We start from the raw sequence: 15,629 nt of genomic DNA on the forward strand, positions 1-15,629 counted from the left end.
AATTAAATGAAGAAAATTTGGGTATACTCAATGGAGATTTTCACACATATTTGAGTGATGATTCCATTGATTCCACAGATGACGCTGAAAAGGAAAATTTTCCCATTGAATTTCTTAATAGTATTACTCCTTCGGGAATGCCGTGTCATAAATTAAAATTGAAAGTGGGTGCAATCATCATGCTATTGAGAAATTTCAATAGTAAATGGGGTCTTTGTAATGGTACCAGATTTATTATCAAAAGATTACGACCTAACACTATCGAAGCTGAAGTATTAACAGGATCTGCAGAGGGAGAGGTTGTAATGATTCCAAGAATTAATTTGTCCCCATCTGACACTGGCCTCCCATTTAAATTGATTCGACAACGGTTTCCCGTGGTGCCAGCATTTGTGATGACTATTAATAAATCACAAGGACAAACTCTAGACAAAGTAGGCATATTCCTACCTGAACCCGTTTTTGCACATGGCCAATTATATGTTGCTTTCTCTCGAGTTTGAAGAGCATGTGATGTTACAGGTAAAGTTCTAAGTACTTCATCACAAGGGAAATTAGTTAAGCACTCTGAAAGTGTTTTCACTTTTAATGTAGTGTACAGGGAGATATTAGAATAAGTTTAATCACTTTATCAGTCATTGTTTGCATCACTGTTGTTTTTATATCATGTTTTTGTTGTTTTCATATCATGTTTTTGTCATTTTTATATCATGCCTCTGATGTTGTTATATCCTTTTGTTACTGTTTATTTATTAATAAATTTATATATTATTTTCATATACATTTTACTAATTTCCTTTCATCTCTCACACTTCTATTATAGAGAAAGGGCAAATAGCAATATTAAAATATCTCCACTAATTAATTCCCTTTTTAAATATAAATATATTTTATTGATTTTTTACAGAGAGGAAGGGAGGGGGATGGAGAGTTAGAAACATCGAGAGAGAAACATCGATCAGCTGGCTCATGCACACTCCCCACTGGGGATGTGCCCACAACCAAGGTACATGCCCTTGACCAGAATCGAACCTGGGACCCTTGAGTCCACAGGCCAATGCTCTATCCACTGAGCCAAACCAGTTAGGGCAATTAATTCCCTTTTAATGTGCATGAATTTTGTGCACTGGGCTACTAGTTTTCCTTATGAATACAATATTGCTTTTGCCACTACAGACATCCTCACCACAGAGGGCTTTCATAATCACACCTGGGGGAGGCAGATCTTCTGGTACATCTGCACAAGGATGGATATTCTGCTTTGGGTTTCTGACACAGATGTATTTTATTGATTTTCTTATACATTGAACTTTCTGACATCTAAGACAAATAGAAATGCAGACAGGTAGAAAAGAGAAGCATAAAAGAGCTTAACAATGTATAGAAATTCTTACATGACCTTGTATTTTCTTATATAACTTTCTAATATGGCTTATAAGGTTTGTGAATATCATAACAATATTTCCAAGTACAATTTTAAAAATAATAAAATTGTTTTATTTAAATAAACCAATAAATTGGCAGTACAATTGAAGATAATTCAAAGAAATCCAGTCTCTCTCTCTCTCTCTCTCTCTCTCTCTCTCTCTCAGCATTAGATAACCTGCTAAGAGCAAAGGAGAGGATAAATATTCTAAACTCGAGTCAGAGAAGCCATAAATGAAAATGTAGTCAGATCATGTACTAGCAGATGCAGCTCAAGGTGTATGATGAAGCATGCATTCAGCTCTTTGGGAATAATGTCACAAAGGAAATCTCATACAGCTGCATTTTATCAAATTTCAGAAAGTTTCTCCTCTGAAAGAATTAAATTAAAAGTGAATCCATGTAAATATGTATTAAAAATATTAGTAGTCAATGCTAGGTGAGATGAGTCCTACTGCTGTTTTGTTTGTTTGATAGAGAAAGGAAAAAAAATGGAGAGGAGGCAGTGGTATTTTACTTGTTTTTTGTTTGTTTGTTTTTATTAAATTACTTTAATGCACCCAATTTTTTATTAAATAACTAGAGGCTCAGTGCATGAAATTGCACGAGACCCAGACCTGCTGTGCCGGCAGGACCCAGACCCCCACCGCACTGCAAGACCCATCAATGCACCTCCTGGTGACCGGTCGTTTGGTCATTACGGCGTTATGGCCACTGGCCTTTTATAATATAGATCCTTCTCAGATGTAAATGGGCCTGTCCTTAAGAAAAAGTAGGTCCATGGGGCACAGTTCTTATGTTTAAAATCTACTTAATGATATATTAATTCCACTAGAAATGTTGCCCTATTTATCGAAGAGACAGAACTGAATGACAAGAAAGTAGGAAAGAAATTGTAGGACATCAGAAGTATAATGGTGTAGAGGCAGTTTGCAGAGAGAAGACTTGGTCACTGGTGAGGCCTCCTTTAGAAAATGCAGCAGCCAGCCAGTCCTTGATCTTCTGCCAGCATGTACTGAGGAAACCTGCCACAACTGAATATCACATTGTAGTATCTCTCAGGGCTGTTATCACTGCAAATGCTGTCAAATGTTCTTGACATAAAACAATAGGAATTCTGTTGTCATTACTGCATTAACAAGTCATAAAGCTCTGAAGAAACCTCAGTAGAAATGTTTTCATCACATGCATATGAGAAAATAATAAAATACACAAAAAAGAACAGATAATTTCAAAGCAAGATTGCTGCACTTTTGCATAGTACCCAAAAAGGATAGTGATTTGAAAATAATAATAATAAATTTCAAAATAAAAATAAAAAATAATAACAAAAATAAATTCACCAAAATTTAAAAACCAGGTACAAAGAACTATGTAAGTAGATGCTTTAGTAGATTATTATCCAATAACAGCCATATATCCCTCGAGTATTTTTCATCTCCCCTCCCTCATTCTTTTGGAATCTCCCGTATCATCATTTCCACACCCAGCTAATTTAAACCCATATCTGAGGACAACCCACCCTCTTATAACCAGAACTTCCTACATTATTACACTGGGTACTGTAAGTGCAGTAAATCTCCTTGGAAATATTAGAAAGATGAATTGGCAATATTCTGAGCTTCTTAAAGGGAAGGGCAGGAATTGAAGAATAAATTCTAACTGATGGCTCATTTTTTTTATTATTGATTCTTAGCCCAAAGCACCACCCTGGGTCTATCACAGTGATGTTCTAAGACCCAAGCTTGTTGCAGCTTTTATACTAAATTTGTCATCAAGGAATTATAAGGCTATATTTTTTGGAATGATACTTAGAGTCTTAACTTGTTAAAGGATGCCAAAATCACATTTATATTATGTACACACACAGATTCACATCACATTTTGATTCCACAGAAATTTATTGTAACATGTTTATTATATTATGACTGGGCATTTTTTACTTTTCTAAAACTTTAACCTACCTATTACTTAAGTCACCTTTACTATATTGTTCCAGAACTGAAATGTTTTGGGAAAATATGTATTTTACACTACACCAGCCAATCTCTCCTAAAGAAATATGACCAAATTAAATCCTTTCTTTCTAAAGTTTGAACACACACACACAAACAGCAACAGGGAATGCATAATATTAAAGTTTGATTTATACCCTTTTATTTGGCAGATTTTTAGAGATTTGTCAATAGAAATTATTTCAAAGGCAGTATGTTGGGTGGAAAAACAGTATCATATAATTTATTTACATTTTAAAACACAAAACAATACTATATATTCCAATGGGTGCATAACTGTATACTAAAAGTATAAAAACATCTTGAGGAAGGATTCACGCCTACTCCAAGACAGTGGTAGGTGGGTGGGTAAAGGTATGAGGATGGAGTAAGGCTTTAGATATATCTGATATGTTTCATTTCTTTTTTAAAAAAAATAATAATTTTATTGATTTCAGAGAGGAAGGAAGAGGGAGAAAGAGAGAAACATCAATGATGAGAGAGAATCATTGATCGGCTGCCTCCTGCGCACCCCCTGTGGCATGGAGCCCGCAACCCAGGCATGTGCCCTTGACCCCAATCGAACTTGGGACCCTTCAGTCCGTAGGCCGATGCTCTATTCACCAAGCCAAACCTGCTAGGGCTGTTTCATTTCTTAACAAAATAAAGTGACCTAAGGCAAGCAGAGCAAAATGTTAACATTTCTTATATCTGAATGGTACACATTGGCATCTATGAAATTATTTTTTTATTCTATTGAGTTTAGAGAGAGGAAGGGAGAGAGAAGAACATTGATGTAAGAGAGAAATCAGTTGCCTCCCATAGACTCCCCAGGAATTGAATCTGCAATCTTGGTATGTGCCCTGACCAGGAATCAAAACCTGCCACCTTCTGGTGTACCGGCCAACTCTCCAAGGAAGTGAGCCACCCGGCCAGGGCCCACATTATTTTCTGAACACTAAAACTAATTTATCATTTTAAACATTTCCAATATAACATTATTGCAGAGTAATATTTTAAGAATAAAGTAAAAACTCAGTTTATTTAAGAAAAGTATTATAACAACATAGAGGAAATATTAACATCGTCACAACCTACTCAAATCCTTTCTATGTTGCGTGTCTTTAACAGATATAGATGAGTGCACTGCAGGGACGCACAACTGTAGAGCCGACCAAGTGTGCATCAATTTACGTGGCTCTTTCGCCTGTCAGTGCCCTCCAGGCTATCAGAAGCGAGGAGAGCAGTGTGTGGGTAAGTACAACAGTGCAGTAAGCAACGTCCTGTCTTGAGCATCTTAATTGTTAAACCTCAGGCATTCAAAACAAAGCACTTGTATTTATTTGGAGAATGATAGCCAACAACTCTTTATTCTTTCATTGAATGCCAATCCATTTTCCACATTCACAAGAACGAACTAGCCTTGCAAGTTTAACATATTCTGGCTATCAAAGTGTTGGTTATATGTTAGACTAAGCAAAAGCAGAAATTTGGAGTGTGAATGAGACCATAAAAGCAACTGAGAAATAATTTTAAATTGTCTATTTGGGGACCATAGCACTTAAACACTAATGATACAGGCTTCATTCACTGGTTTCATAGTTTATAAGGCAGATGACGAGGTTCAAACCCCGTCATCACCTTAACTCACATTGAGGACTTGGGTGAGTTACTGACATTCTCTATGTCACTTTTTCACTGTGTACTATAAAGATAATACTCGCCCCTGTTTCAGAAGCTCATGTGTGGGGATGCTTAGAATAGTGCCTGGTCTTGGACTGAATAGCTGTGCGCTATCATTATTCGATGAGTTAACATAATAAACATTCTTCATGCTGCAGGTGCAGTGCTAGGAATGCAAAGCCAAGTGCAGCATGTACTTCTACTTGAGAGTTCTACTTGAGCTCCCTCCAGGCAGGGGCGGGTCTGGTTGGTGTTACTGCTGTCTTCTTAGTCCCTGAAGAGTGCTCACCACGGAGATGCCCTAGACACCTTTTTTGAAAACACAGTATGGGGAAGCCAACTGGCAAATAAGAGATAAACTAAAGTGTCTGGGCTTGTTTGTGAGGCATGAAACTCATTAATTGACCACCTCTGTCCATTGATTTACGTACCATCTCTTCCCAGAAAAGTGAAGAGTCCTTATTTTCTCTTAGAAACAGAGGATCGGGACGTGGGGACTGACAACCAGTATCCATTTTCTCCAAAAAATGTGAGCTGTTGATGTCAAGATGTCAACACTGAGCTCCTCATGGGCCCCAGTGGAGTTCTGCCTGCCATGGGCTGCTCCTAGACGCTAGAGTTACTGCCAGCCTCTGAGGAAGGCCCCGGGTTTGCAGTGATTGGAGCTGTGATTTAGGAGAAGATTGTGTGGAAAACTTGACAGACACCAAAGTTTTGCCCACTGTTTTAGTCAGGAAAATAAACAATTAATAGTATAAAAAGTACAGAAAAAGAACTAACCCAAACTACTGTGGGAAGAACCAAAGTGAATGGAACATATGGTTATAGCTCTTATGAGATGATAAGAGGAGACATTCTTAAATTCAATCTAATCATGTGGCATTTCTCCCACCCATAGAACAAATTCTACATTCCTAAACAGAGCATATAAGGTCTTCCTTAACCTGATCCTTGCCCAGCTCTGAACACCTCTCTCCCACCAAAAAAAAAAAAAAAAACCCACTCCAACTTTACCCTACTACTTATAATTCCCCACAATACAATACATCGCATAGAGTCCATTTTGGTGCCTTTACATAAGCTCTTTCAGCACCAGGAACATGCACTCCTGGAAAACTCCTGTTTAACTCTCAAATCCCAGCTCAGTAATTTCCTCTGGGAAATTGTCCATGATCTACCCCAATATAATTAGTCACTCCCTCCTTTATACTATTATTTCTCAAATTTTGATGGATCCATTTTGTAAATTTTCTATCTGTTGCAGCTTAATTTTTCTACAAACTACAGTAATGATGTGGTAACATCAAACTGCTATTCCTAAACAACTACTCTCATTTTCTATACTTATCTGTTACAGTCTGGTCCAAATAGTCCATGAACCAGCAGTGGTCAGCAGGCCACACTTTGAGTAGCCCAGTGTTCCTTCTGTCCTTTATGCAACTTTCTATTTTTTATTTTATTCATGCAGTAATCTGTTTTCATGCCCACCTTCCATAGTAAATAGGGATAGAACATATGTATGTTGATCATCATTATAAACCCGCAGCATTAAACACAATGCTAGCAAATAACAATGGTTTGATGAGTGTTTACTGGTTGTAAAGACACACATCATTTATTCATCAAATATTTTTTGAGGGCTGACTGTGTGCCAGGAACTGTTCTTGGTGCTGGTACATCATGGTGAACAAACATATTGTACAGAATCACAGCCCTTGTGGAGCTATTAGAAAGTACCATTTATACAAATAGCTATTGAGACTAGCACCTGAGTATAATACTGGGTACTAAGAAGAACTATGATAAAATTGCTCTTAGTTGGTATGATGTTTCCGTTCATTCAACTAATGTTTATTAAGTGCCTACTATTGCCAGGCCCAGGTATTAAGCATATAGCAGTGAACAGACAAAAATACTTTATCGCCACCTCAAGAGAAAGAGACAGGTCTTATCTACCATGTATTATAGTGAGGGAGATAGACAAGAGGCAAATAAACATATAACACAATGTCAAGGCATGTCAAAGGCTGCAAAGAAATACAATAGATAATGCAGAAGAAGCTATTTTATATGGATGGTCATAGATGGTCTTCCTGAGGTGACATTTGAGACACCTAAATAATGATGGGGGAAAACATGTGCATATCATTATCATTTGTTTCAATACTCAAACTAAATCAAATAGATTTTGCAACTTATCAATAATAGCTCCATTTGTTTATACCTGTTTTGTGTAAGGAAGTTTTGCCTACATTGTGTCATGTAATCCTTCCAACAGTTCTACCACAATGTTATACTATTTCTTACAGAGGAGGAAATTGGAACTCCAAGAGATTAACACCAAGCTAGTAATTGCCAGAAGACTCAAACTCAGATTACTCTGAGGCCACTTGAGCACAATGCCTTCCACACTATTTGTTATTAAAGTACCAGAAGAGCTCAGCATAAAGTTTTGGTTTTGCTTTTTTCTTACCATAAGATAGTATCACTACATAGTCCTAAATTGTGCATTCATAATTGTTATTTTAAATTACACATGCCATGTTGGAGTTGTCACACACAAAGTGTAGAGCCATGAGTCAATGAAATTTTATTATGCTTCTAAGATACTAATCTTACTCTGCAAGTTCTCAATTGAGCACTTTATAGTTGGAAATATTTATATGAGAAGGACACGGGCTGGAACGCTTCATCAATGTGTCAGAAGGGCACTTTTGGTTAGCACCATATTCCTTCCACCATGTTCTTTCATTTGATTCTCACAGAAACATCCTCAGATACACATAGTAAGCATTACTATCCACATTTTACAAAAGAAAAACCAAGATACTGAACCTTTAAGTGACTTCACCAAAGTCACCAACTAAACAGCAGTCTACCCCTTCTTTCTCTTTGTTTTATGTGCATCACTCGAGTCTTCGATAGTTCTTTTTTACTTCTGTCATTAGAAATAAGCTTTAGATCCTCAAACTGATATATATATATATATATATGATATATATATATATATATATATCATATATATATATATGAAATAGTCTTACTTTTCTCTCTTTTACTCTCAAACCACCCAGCCAGGTTTATGAAGTCTTTGTTCTGAACATCTCATTTAACTGCAGATTGCAGACCAAAGTATATTACCCTAATTAAAAATAATAATAATAATAATAATCACTTTTAAAATGTCTTCTCTAGATAGTTTTTCTAGGTAATGTTTTTCTGAGAACTTGAGAGCAAACAGCTGTGGATATTCAATAATATAGTTTTCTTTTTGTGTGTCTGGTAACCTAGATATTGATGAATGCACCATGCCTCCATATTGCCACCAAAGATGTGTGAACACTCCAGGATCATTTTATTGCCAGTGCAGTCCTGGGTTTCAGTTGGCAGCCAACAACTATACCTGCGTGGGTAAGCCTTTTGAGAACCCCCCCATCCTGACTGACTAACTTCTGTCTTCAAAAAAAAAAACAAAAAAAAACCTCATGCCACATTGCAGTATTTCTAGTTTTCTATGTTCTTGAGTGAACTGGTTTCCATCAACTTCCCTGAATAAAGCTGAAAAGACAGTAATCAATCTGCTTCTTAAAATACATCAAGATGTGAATGGAAAACTTTGTTAACCTTGGTTTTAGTTCTCCACTGTGGGTGTATAAAAAGAAAATACAGATCCATTGATATGCACACACCAATTAGTCAACAATGTGTGATATAAAAGCTGAAGGTGCCAACGGGGTTACTGCAAGTTCGAGTACATAAACTTTCCACTGAAAGCGCATTTGATTTTTATATGCTTCTTCTCCCCTTTCAGAATGCAATGTCACGGCACACAATTTTAAGATTGACATGACATGGAAAGAATCTAGTGCAGAAAAAAATGCCTTTTTCACAATATTTTCAGTGCTTTAGAGCATTGCAAAACTCTATATGAGTCTCAAAGGCTTATGTTATAATTGTAATGGAATTTAACAGAACCCATTTAAAAAGTAATAAATAGCACAGATAAATCTTCACTACAGCATGCTGAGAGACCATATCAGTACGAATGTCTTACTAGTATATCAATTATTTATAGACTTGGCATTTTGCATCTGAACAACAATAAAAGAAAATAGATACTGGAATGTATATTTATTAGAATCATTAAATTCTTTTGGAAAGATTCATCAAACCCCAAAATAACTGTCATTCCCAGAAAAAAAAATTCTGGTATTTCTAAAAGAAGTATACAACAGATGCTCGAAGTTGTTCCAACAAATATGAAACCTGAATGGATGTTCTCCAGTGAGCTTCTGCAGGGCAAAGAATCCACCTGGGGAATTATTCACTTATCATCAAATGACATGGGTACCAAAGAGCAAGGATATGTTTAAAGACACAGATATATAAATTCATATAACTTTTCCTTTCAGACATAAATGAATGTGATGCCAGCAATCAATGTGCTCAGCAATGCTACAACATTCTTGGTTCATTCATCTGTCAGTGTAATCAAGGATATGAGCTAAGTAGTGACAGGCTCAACTGTGAAGGTAAAATATTTTCCAAATAATTTTTAATAAGACTCTTTATTGCTGTTCTTTTATTTGATTAATAGAGGCCCAGTGCACGGATTCGTGCACCAGTGGGGTCCTTCGGCCTGGCTTGTACCCTCTCACAATCCGGGACCCCTCGGGGGATGTCAGACTGCCAGTTTTGCTCCTCCTCCCCCATACCCTCCCCTCCCTGCACTGGGCCTCTAGCATGCATATAAGATCTTTGGTTAATCTCTTCCCACCGTCCCCCCACCCCCTTCCCTCTGAGATTCATCAGTTTGTTCCATATTTCCATGCCTGTGCGTCTACCCCCTGGTGGTCAGTGCTCATCATAGCTACCAGTTGAGTGGTTGGATGGTTGCTTAGGCTTTTATATATATAGATGTACCTGTTTATGAAAACAAATTTTTATTCATGAAAATTCTATTCTAAAATCCAGTTAATTCAATTGCCACATTGACTTTTTAGTATGTAATCAAGAAAAAGGAGAAGAAAAAATGACTGAAATATTAAATGCAAGGGGGGTCTAATAATCAGAAGGGTGTGCTAGTGTCTTGCTTCTCAAAGTCTGACCCAACAGCAAACAGCATCAGCACCTCCTGGGAGCTTGTGAGAAATGCAGAATCTCAGGCCCCAACCCAGACCCACTGAGTCAAATTTTGCATCTAATTCTGGGTGACTGGCACACACATTTAAGGTAGGAAAAGTGCTGATTGCCTATCAGAAGCATTAGAATAGAAACCAAGAGACCTGGCCCCTAGTCTTATTCCTGCCAGTGTGCAGCTTGGGCACATATTTTAAGTCACTTTCCACATAAGCATATAGGCCCATTTAACTGAAGGGATGACCTTCAGAGTCCATTGCACATGCATGTTACAGTGTAATTTAAAAGGCATAAGACATCCTGGGGGAATGCCATCCGCAGTTGATGTCCCTGACTTCTTTGTGGACCCTCCCTGTTTTACTTGGGGCCACAGAGGTCATACCTCACCCAGAGAGGCCTTGCATCATGCTGCTGTGCTCAAAACCAAAAGGGCCTGAATCTGGACACCTGCCTCTACCCTTCTAAGTAAACAATAAGGGCATCACCATTGAGAAATGCAAAGCATTCTTTCCCTGAAGGCCAGACCCTGTCAGGATGTCATCTCTAGAAGCTAGCACAGTGATGAGACTTGAAGTTCAAAGCTCAGATGAACTTGGGAGCAAAGATACCCAATTTCTGAGAATGCAATTGTGAATCTGCATCATGGGTGGTTCTGCAGATATGAAAAGCAGCAATCATAAGCCAGTTCATTCATTCTGCTTAGTTCATATGGTTAGGTCCAGGATTTGACAAACTGTCAGCAAGATTGAGTAAAACTAATAGTAAGACAAACTCTTTGTGCTATGAAGTTCTAGGCAATGATTTTCAATGGTATGCCACAGCACACTGATGTGCCATAAGAAGTTTTAAAATGTGCAATACTTTACTATTTAGTGAGGAGCACTGACCTCTTTTCCCTTAAATTATCAAATTTAAAAATCACAAAAGCCAACATAACAATAGCTGTTCAGTACAAATGAATCAACGTTATACCTATTTTTGTCAGATCAGTAAAAAATATATTTTTTGGGTGTGCTAAAGAATTTTAGTGATTCATTTATGTATGCCATGAGATGAAAAATGTTGAAAATTACTGTTCTAGAGGAAATGAGCTGATATTCTTAGAATTTGCCCTTGAGATTCTTACAAATATTGTATTTCTGTTTCAGAGTTTGCAGTGTTTTTACTCTATTACTTCTAAAAAATATATTACCAAAGTAGTTTTTCAATTCTGTGTCCCTGCTCTTCTCTGATTCAACAGACATTGATGAATGCAGAACCTCAAGCTACCTGTGTCAGTATCAGTGTGTCAATGAACCTGGGAAATTCTCGTGTATGTGCCCCCAGGGATACCAAGTGGTGAGAGGTAGAACATGTCAGGGTAAGTTTATTTTTGTATCTGCTATGTTCAGTTTAACCAGGAAGAGCAGGGAGGAATTATAGGATTCTCTACCCTAGACTTTTCATTTTTTTCCACCCTGAACATACAATTTGAACTATTGCCCCCCTCCTGTTCATTATGAGATATGCACATCTCATAGAGTATTCACTAAAAAATAGAGGGTATCTATACTAATAAAAGGGTAATATGCTAATTAGACTGGGTCGACCAGACATCTTCCGGACATTCGATTTCCTTCTGGACAAAGCCACGGTGGCAGGGGCTGAGAGAGAGGCAGTTGGGGCCAATCCCTGTGGGCCTATCAGACATCCCCTGAGGGGATCCCAGATTGGAGAGGGTGCAGGCCAGGCTGAGGGACAACAACCCCCACCCCCATGCACAAATTTCGTGCACCAGGTTTCTAGTTTACTATAAATACCTACTTTCCTTGAAATTTAAAGTAATTGTTTTTCTTTCTTAAAATATAAATAATTTTCATAAAATACTGATATCCCTTCTATGTAGTCTACACAATCTATATGATATGTCTCCTAAGCATCCACCAGAAAAGATTTGATTGTTAAAATATTTCATCATGAATTTGAGTCCAGAACATAAACATAATATGTGGGTTAGCATACCTTAAACCAGTCTTGGGTCTCTGAAACACCAAGATTATAAATTGAGAAGTAGTTTAGATACAGAAAAAATCAGCCTCATGTATATATTAAAATGTGTTTGAATTCTTTGGCAAAAAACTATTGATTCAAAAATAGTTAATGTTCTTGGGCCCAGTTTTAAAATAAACATTCAGGTGATCTTCACACATACACACAGGTGGAAGAAGCAGCTCTCTACATGGTATGATTTCAGTCAGAGTCTCTCCAGAAGATCTGAAAATATGCACCCTCTTCTCCTACCATCAATGCTGCATGTAGCTTGACAGGGAAAATACTGCTCAGATAAAACAAAAAAAATGTAGATAATCCTGGAAAAGATAGTACAAACACATTCACATAAAGCAATGAGACAATGAAAAAAATGACTGAATTTGAAGACAGGAAATCTGTTTGATTCCTAGCTGTACTACATTCTATCGATACAATCTTGAACAAATTATCAAACTTAGACTCTGAGTCTCAGCTTTCCTATTTGGAAAAGAAGTTGAGGGAGGAAACAGAATAAAAATTACTTGTAAAGTACAAACACTACATAATTCAACAAATTTTTATGAAAGTTACCTAGCAACGTAAATGACCAGTAGCAAATCTTCTCTAGGGAGTCCTTTTTAATCAAAATAGAGAGAGGGCACACAGTAATCAAATCTTGTTAAAAAAGGAGAAGATTAAGGAAAGGAGACACGGGATTCTCAGTCTGTATCATGATTTTACAGAAAAAATACTAACTCAGAGGAATATCTATTGATCTGCAGTTTATTAGTATGCATATGATCATTCAACTAGGTTCCAACCACCAAATATGAGCACAATTAGAATGTCATTCACCTCACAATGAACATCTTTATACCCCTTTCAAAGTTACTAAAGACTCTGTAATGTTAATTGTGGAAAAACATTGCATTCCAATGGTTTTACTCTCCGAACCCTAATTGAGACTTTTAACATGAATATTACATGCTGAAAAATGTTAGCCACTGGGACATCTTAATTTTCCCTGGAGTCTTTCAAACAAATATCTATGTGTTTCTTATCATAAATGGATTTGATAGTCAGCAAAAGACAGAAGTAAATTAATGTACAGCAGAATCTTACCTGTCTAGTCTGTATACCTGAAAACATTTATATCTGTTATAATTAAAGGGGAAAATGCACTGAAATTTTAAATAGGAGATTCATGAATGTTATATCTTTTTTAATTTTTTACTTATTAATTTTAGAGAAAATAAAAGAGAGAAAGAGAAACATTGATTTGTTGTTCCACTTATTTATGCATTCATTGGTTGCTTCTTATATGTATCGTGACCAGAGATTGAACCTGCAACCTTGGCGTATTAGGACGACACTCTAACGAACTGAGCTACCCAGCCAGAGCTAGATGAATGATGTTGTGTCTTGAAGATATACAGCTTCAGAATGTTTGGCTAAGCCAAAACGTGTGTGTGTGTGTGTGTGTGTGTGTGTGTGTGTGTGTGCGTGCGTGTGTGTGTGTGTGTGTGTATGAGAGAGAGAGAGAGAGAGAGAGAGAGAGAGAGAGAGAGAGAGAGATTCTTTTAAAGTTCAAAGCAATTGGTTTTCCCCACCAAAACCATTTCTTCCCCACCTCATCCACATATTGAAGTAAAAATGAAAGAGTTAGAATTCTTACATTTCTCCACAAGGCTTATTTTGAGGGTGAGATAACTTTTCTCATTTCCATGGTCTTGCAAAAATACAAATGGGTTGGCAGTGGGGAGTGGGGAGTGGAAAATACGAGAGTGAGAGAGGAAGACAGAAAAATAGAGACACAAAGAGAATATACATAAACATAGACACACTTATAAAATTTTTAATACTATTAATAATTTCTGGAAAACCTTCCAGAATGATTAAGGTGTAAATTATGCTAGGCTCTAAATTCAATAACATTAATTAAATTAAAATACATTAAATTATTACATAAAATTTATTTTTGCTGCTGTTAGACTCCATATAACAAACCAGTCTTAGTTTTCCCTGTAGCTAAACAGCATCTTTATTTTTTTAAGTGAAAAATAATGAAAAGACAACATAATTGTGATTTCTTCTGAGGAATTTAAGTTATTTCATTAGCATAGTAAGTCCAAAAGAAGACACTTCTTATAACTGACTCTTGGAAACCTCAGAGCTTTTCCAGTCTTCTTTTGGATTCCAGATAGCTTTAGCCAGTTTGGAAACTATAAGAAAGTTGTTGCATGGTCTTTTTTTCTCTCTCTCTCTCTCTCTCCCCCTAAAAGACAAGGCATGGAATTAATTACCTTACAGTGGAAAGGATGCAGTACCTTGCAGTGGAAAGTTGCCTTTCACTAACTATGAGCTTGGGTCAGCTACTTAACCCTTATTTGTCTTTCCTCCATGTCAAGTAGAGATAATACCTTTCTCACCTATCTCCATGGGATTTGTGTGAGGAGCAACTTAGTTCAATTTAATGTTTCTTAAAAATTCAGGTGCCCCCAGTGCATTAATTCTAGGTGATGAAGAGATATAAAGATGCATTTGATAGCACTTGACCTTGGGGAGTTTACAAGCTAGTAGAAGGGTGAAGACAAATATGCATATTTCAATAATGTAAAGCAGAATGCAATAAAGGTCCAAAAAGAAAAACATGAGGTATGAGAATTCAGAGAGGAGAAAGAAATCATATCCCATCAATTAGCCCATGCCTGGCTTGCAGCAAGGATTCAATAAATTACTTGTGGGATGAGTATATTAACAAATGAAAATATCCAGTTGTGGGTGAAGAATGATTCAGAAAAAGGCTTATATTGGATAAAAATCTAAATCACTATTCAAATGCAAAGGGAAATTGGCATTAATAGGAATGTAGATATTAATATAATTATTGCTGTTGTTAAGTAATAGCTCTGTAGTGAAACTGTTCTCTCAGATGTTATCTGGGAGCTCCTAATTCCTAAATCTAAAACCAGTCTTTGTGCAGTGTGGCCTGTCCACAACCCTCCTTCCCACTACTCTCTCCCCACCTGCCTTTTCCAGTGTTGCCTCTCACTACTGACAGCCCCTTCCTTAATTCCTCTTCTGTTTTTATATAGCTACTAGAGGCCTGGTGCATGAAAATTCATGCACTGGAGAGGGGGATCCCTCAGCCCAGCCTGCCCCCTCTCACATCTGGGAGCCCTCAGGGGCAGGAGGCAACCCGGCAATCAGGGGAAGGCGACGCTCCCATCACACCGCTGCTGCTGCCACTGCTGGCAGTGCAAACCTCAGCCAGCCCTGGTTACCAGAGCCTCGGCTGGCCCTAGGCAGCTGGGCAGCCACGATCTGAGGCTTGCCTGCACCTCGGGCCAGCCCTGGGTGCTCTGGCAGAGCTGAGGG

General features: G+C 37.4%; 1 protein-coding gene and 1 long non-coding RNA gene across 3 annotated transcripts in view; one reads left to right on the forward strand and one right to left on the reverse strand.

The window, feature by feature from the left end:
• LOC132213349 (uncharacterized) overlaps positions 1-15,629 on the reverse strand; it is a 345,325-nt gene that overhangs the window by 164,416 nt on the left and 165,280 nt on the right. The gene's annotated exons all lie outside the window — the stretch shown is intronic.
• Positions 1-15,629, forward strand: part of EFEMP1 (EGF containing fibulin extracellular matrix protein 1) — a 66,188-nt gene that overhangs the window by 42,081 nt on the left and 8,478 nt on the right. For both annotated transcript variants that reach the window (XM_059659777.1, XM_059659776.1), the window contains exons 5-8: positions 4,551-4,673; positions 8,394-8,513; positions 9,515-9,634; positions 11,482-11,601. In XM_059659777.1, the coding sequence (XP_059515760.1) occupies positions 4,551-4,673; positions 8,394-8,513; positions 9,515-9,634; positions 11,482-11,601 (483 nt within the window). The remainder of the gene's footprint in view (positions 1-4,550; positions 4,674-8,393; positions 8,514-9,514; positions 9,635-11,481; positions 11,602-15,629) is intronic.

The sequence above is a fragment of the Myotis daubentonii genome, chromosome 12 (assembly GCF_963259705.1).
Source record: "Myotis daubentonii chromosome 12, mMyoDau2.1, whole genome shotgun sequence".
In the NCBI taxonomy this organism is placed as follows: Eukaryota; Metazoa; Chordata; class Mammalia; order Chiroptera; family Vespertilionidae; genus Myotis; species Myotis daubentonii.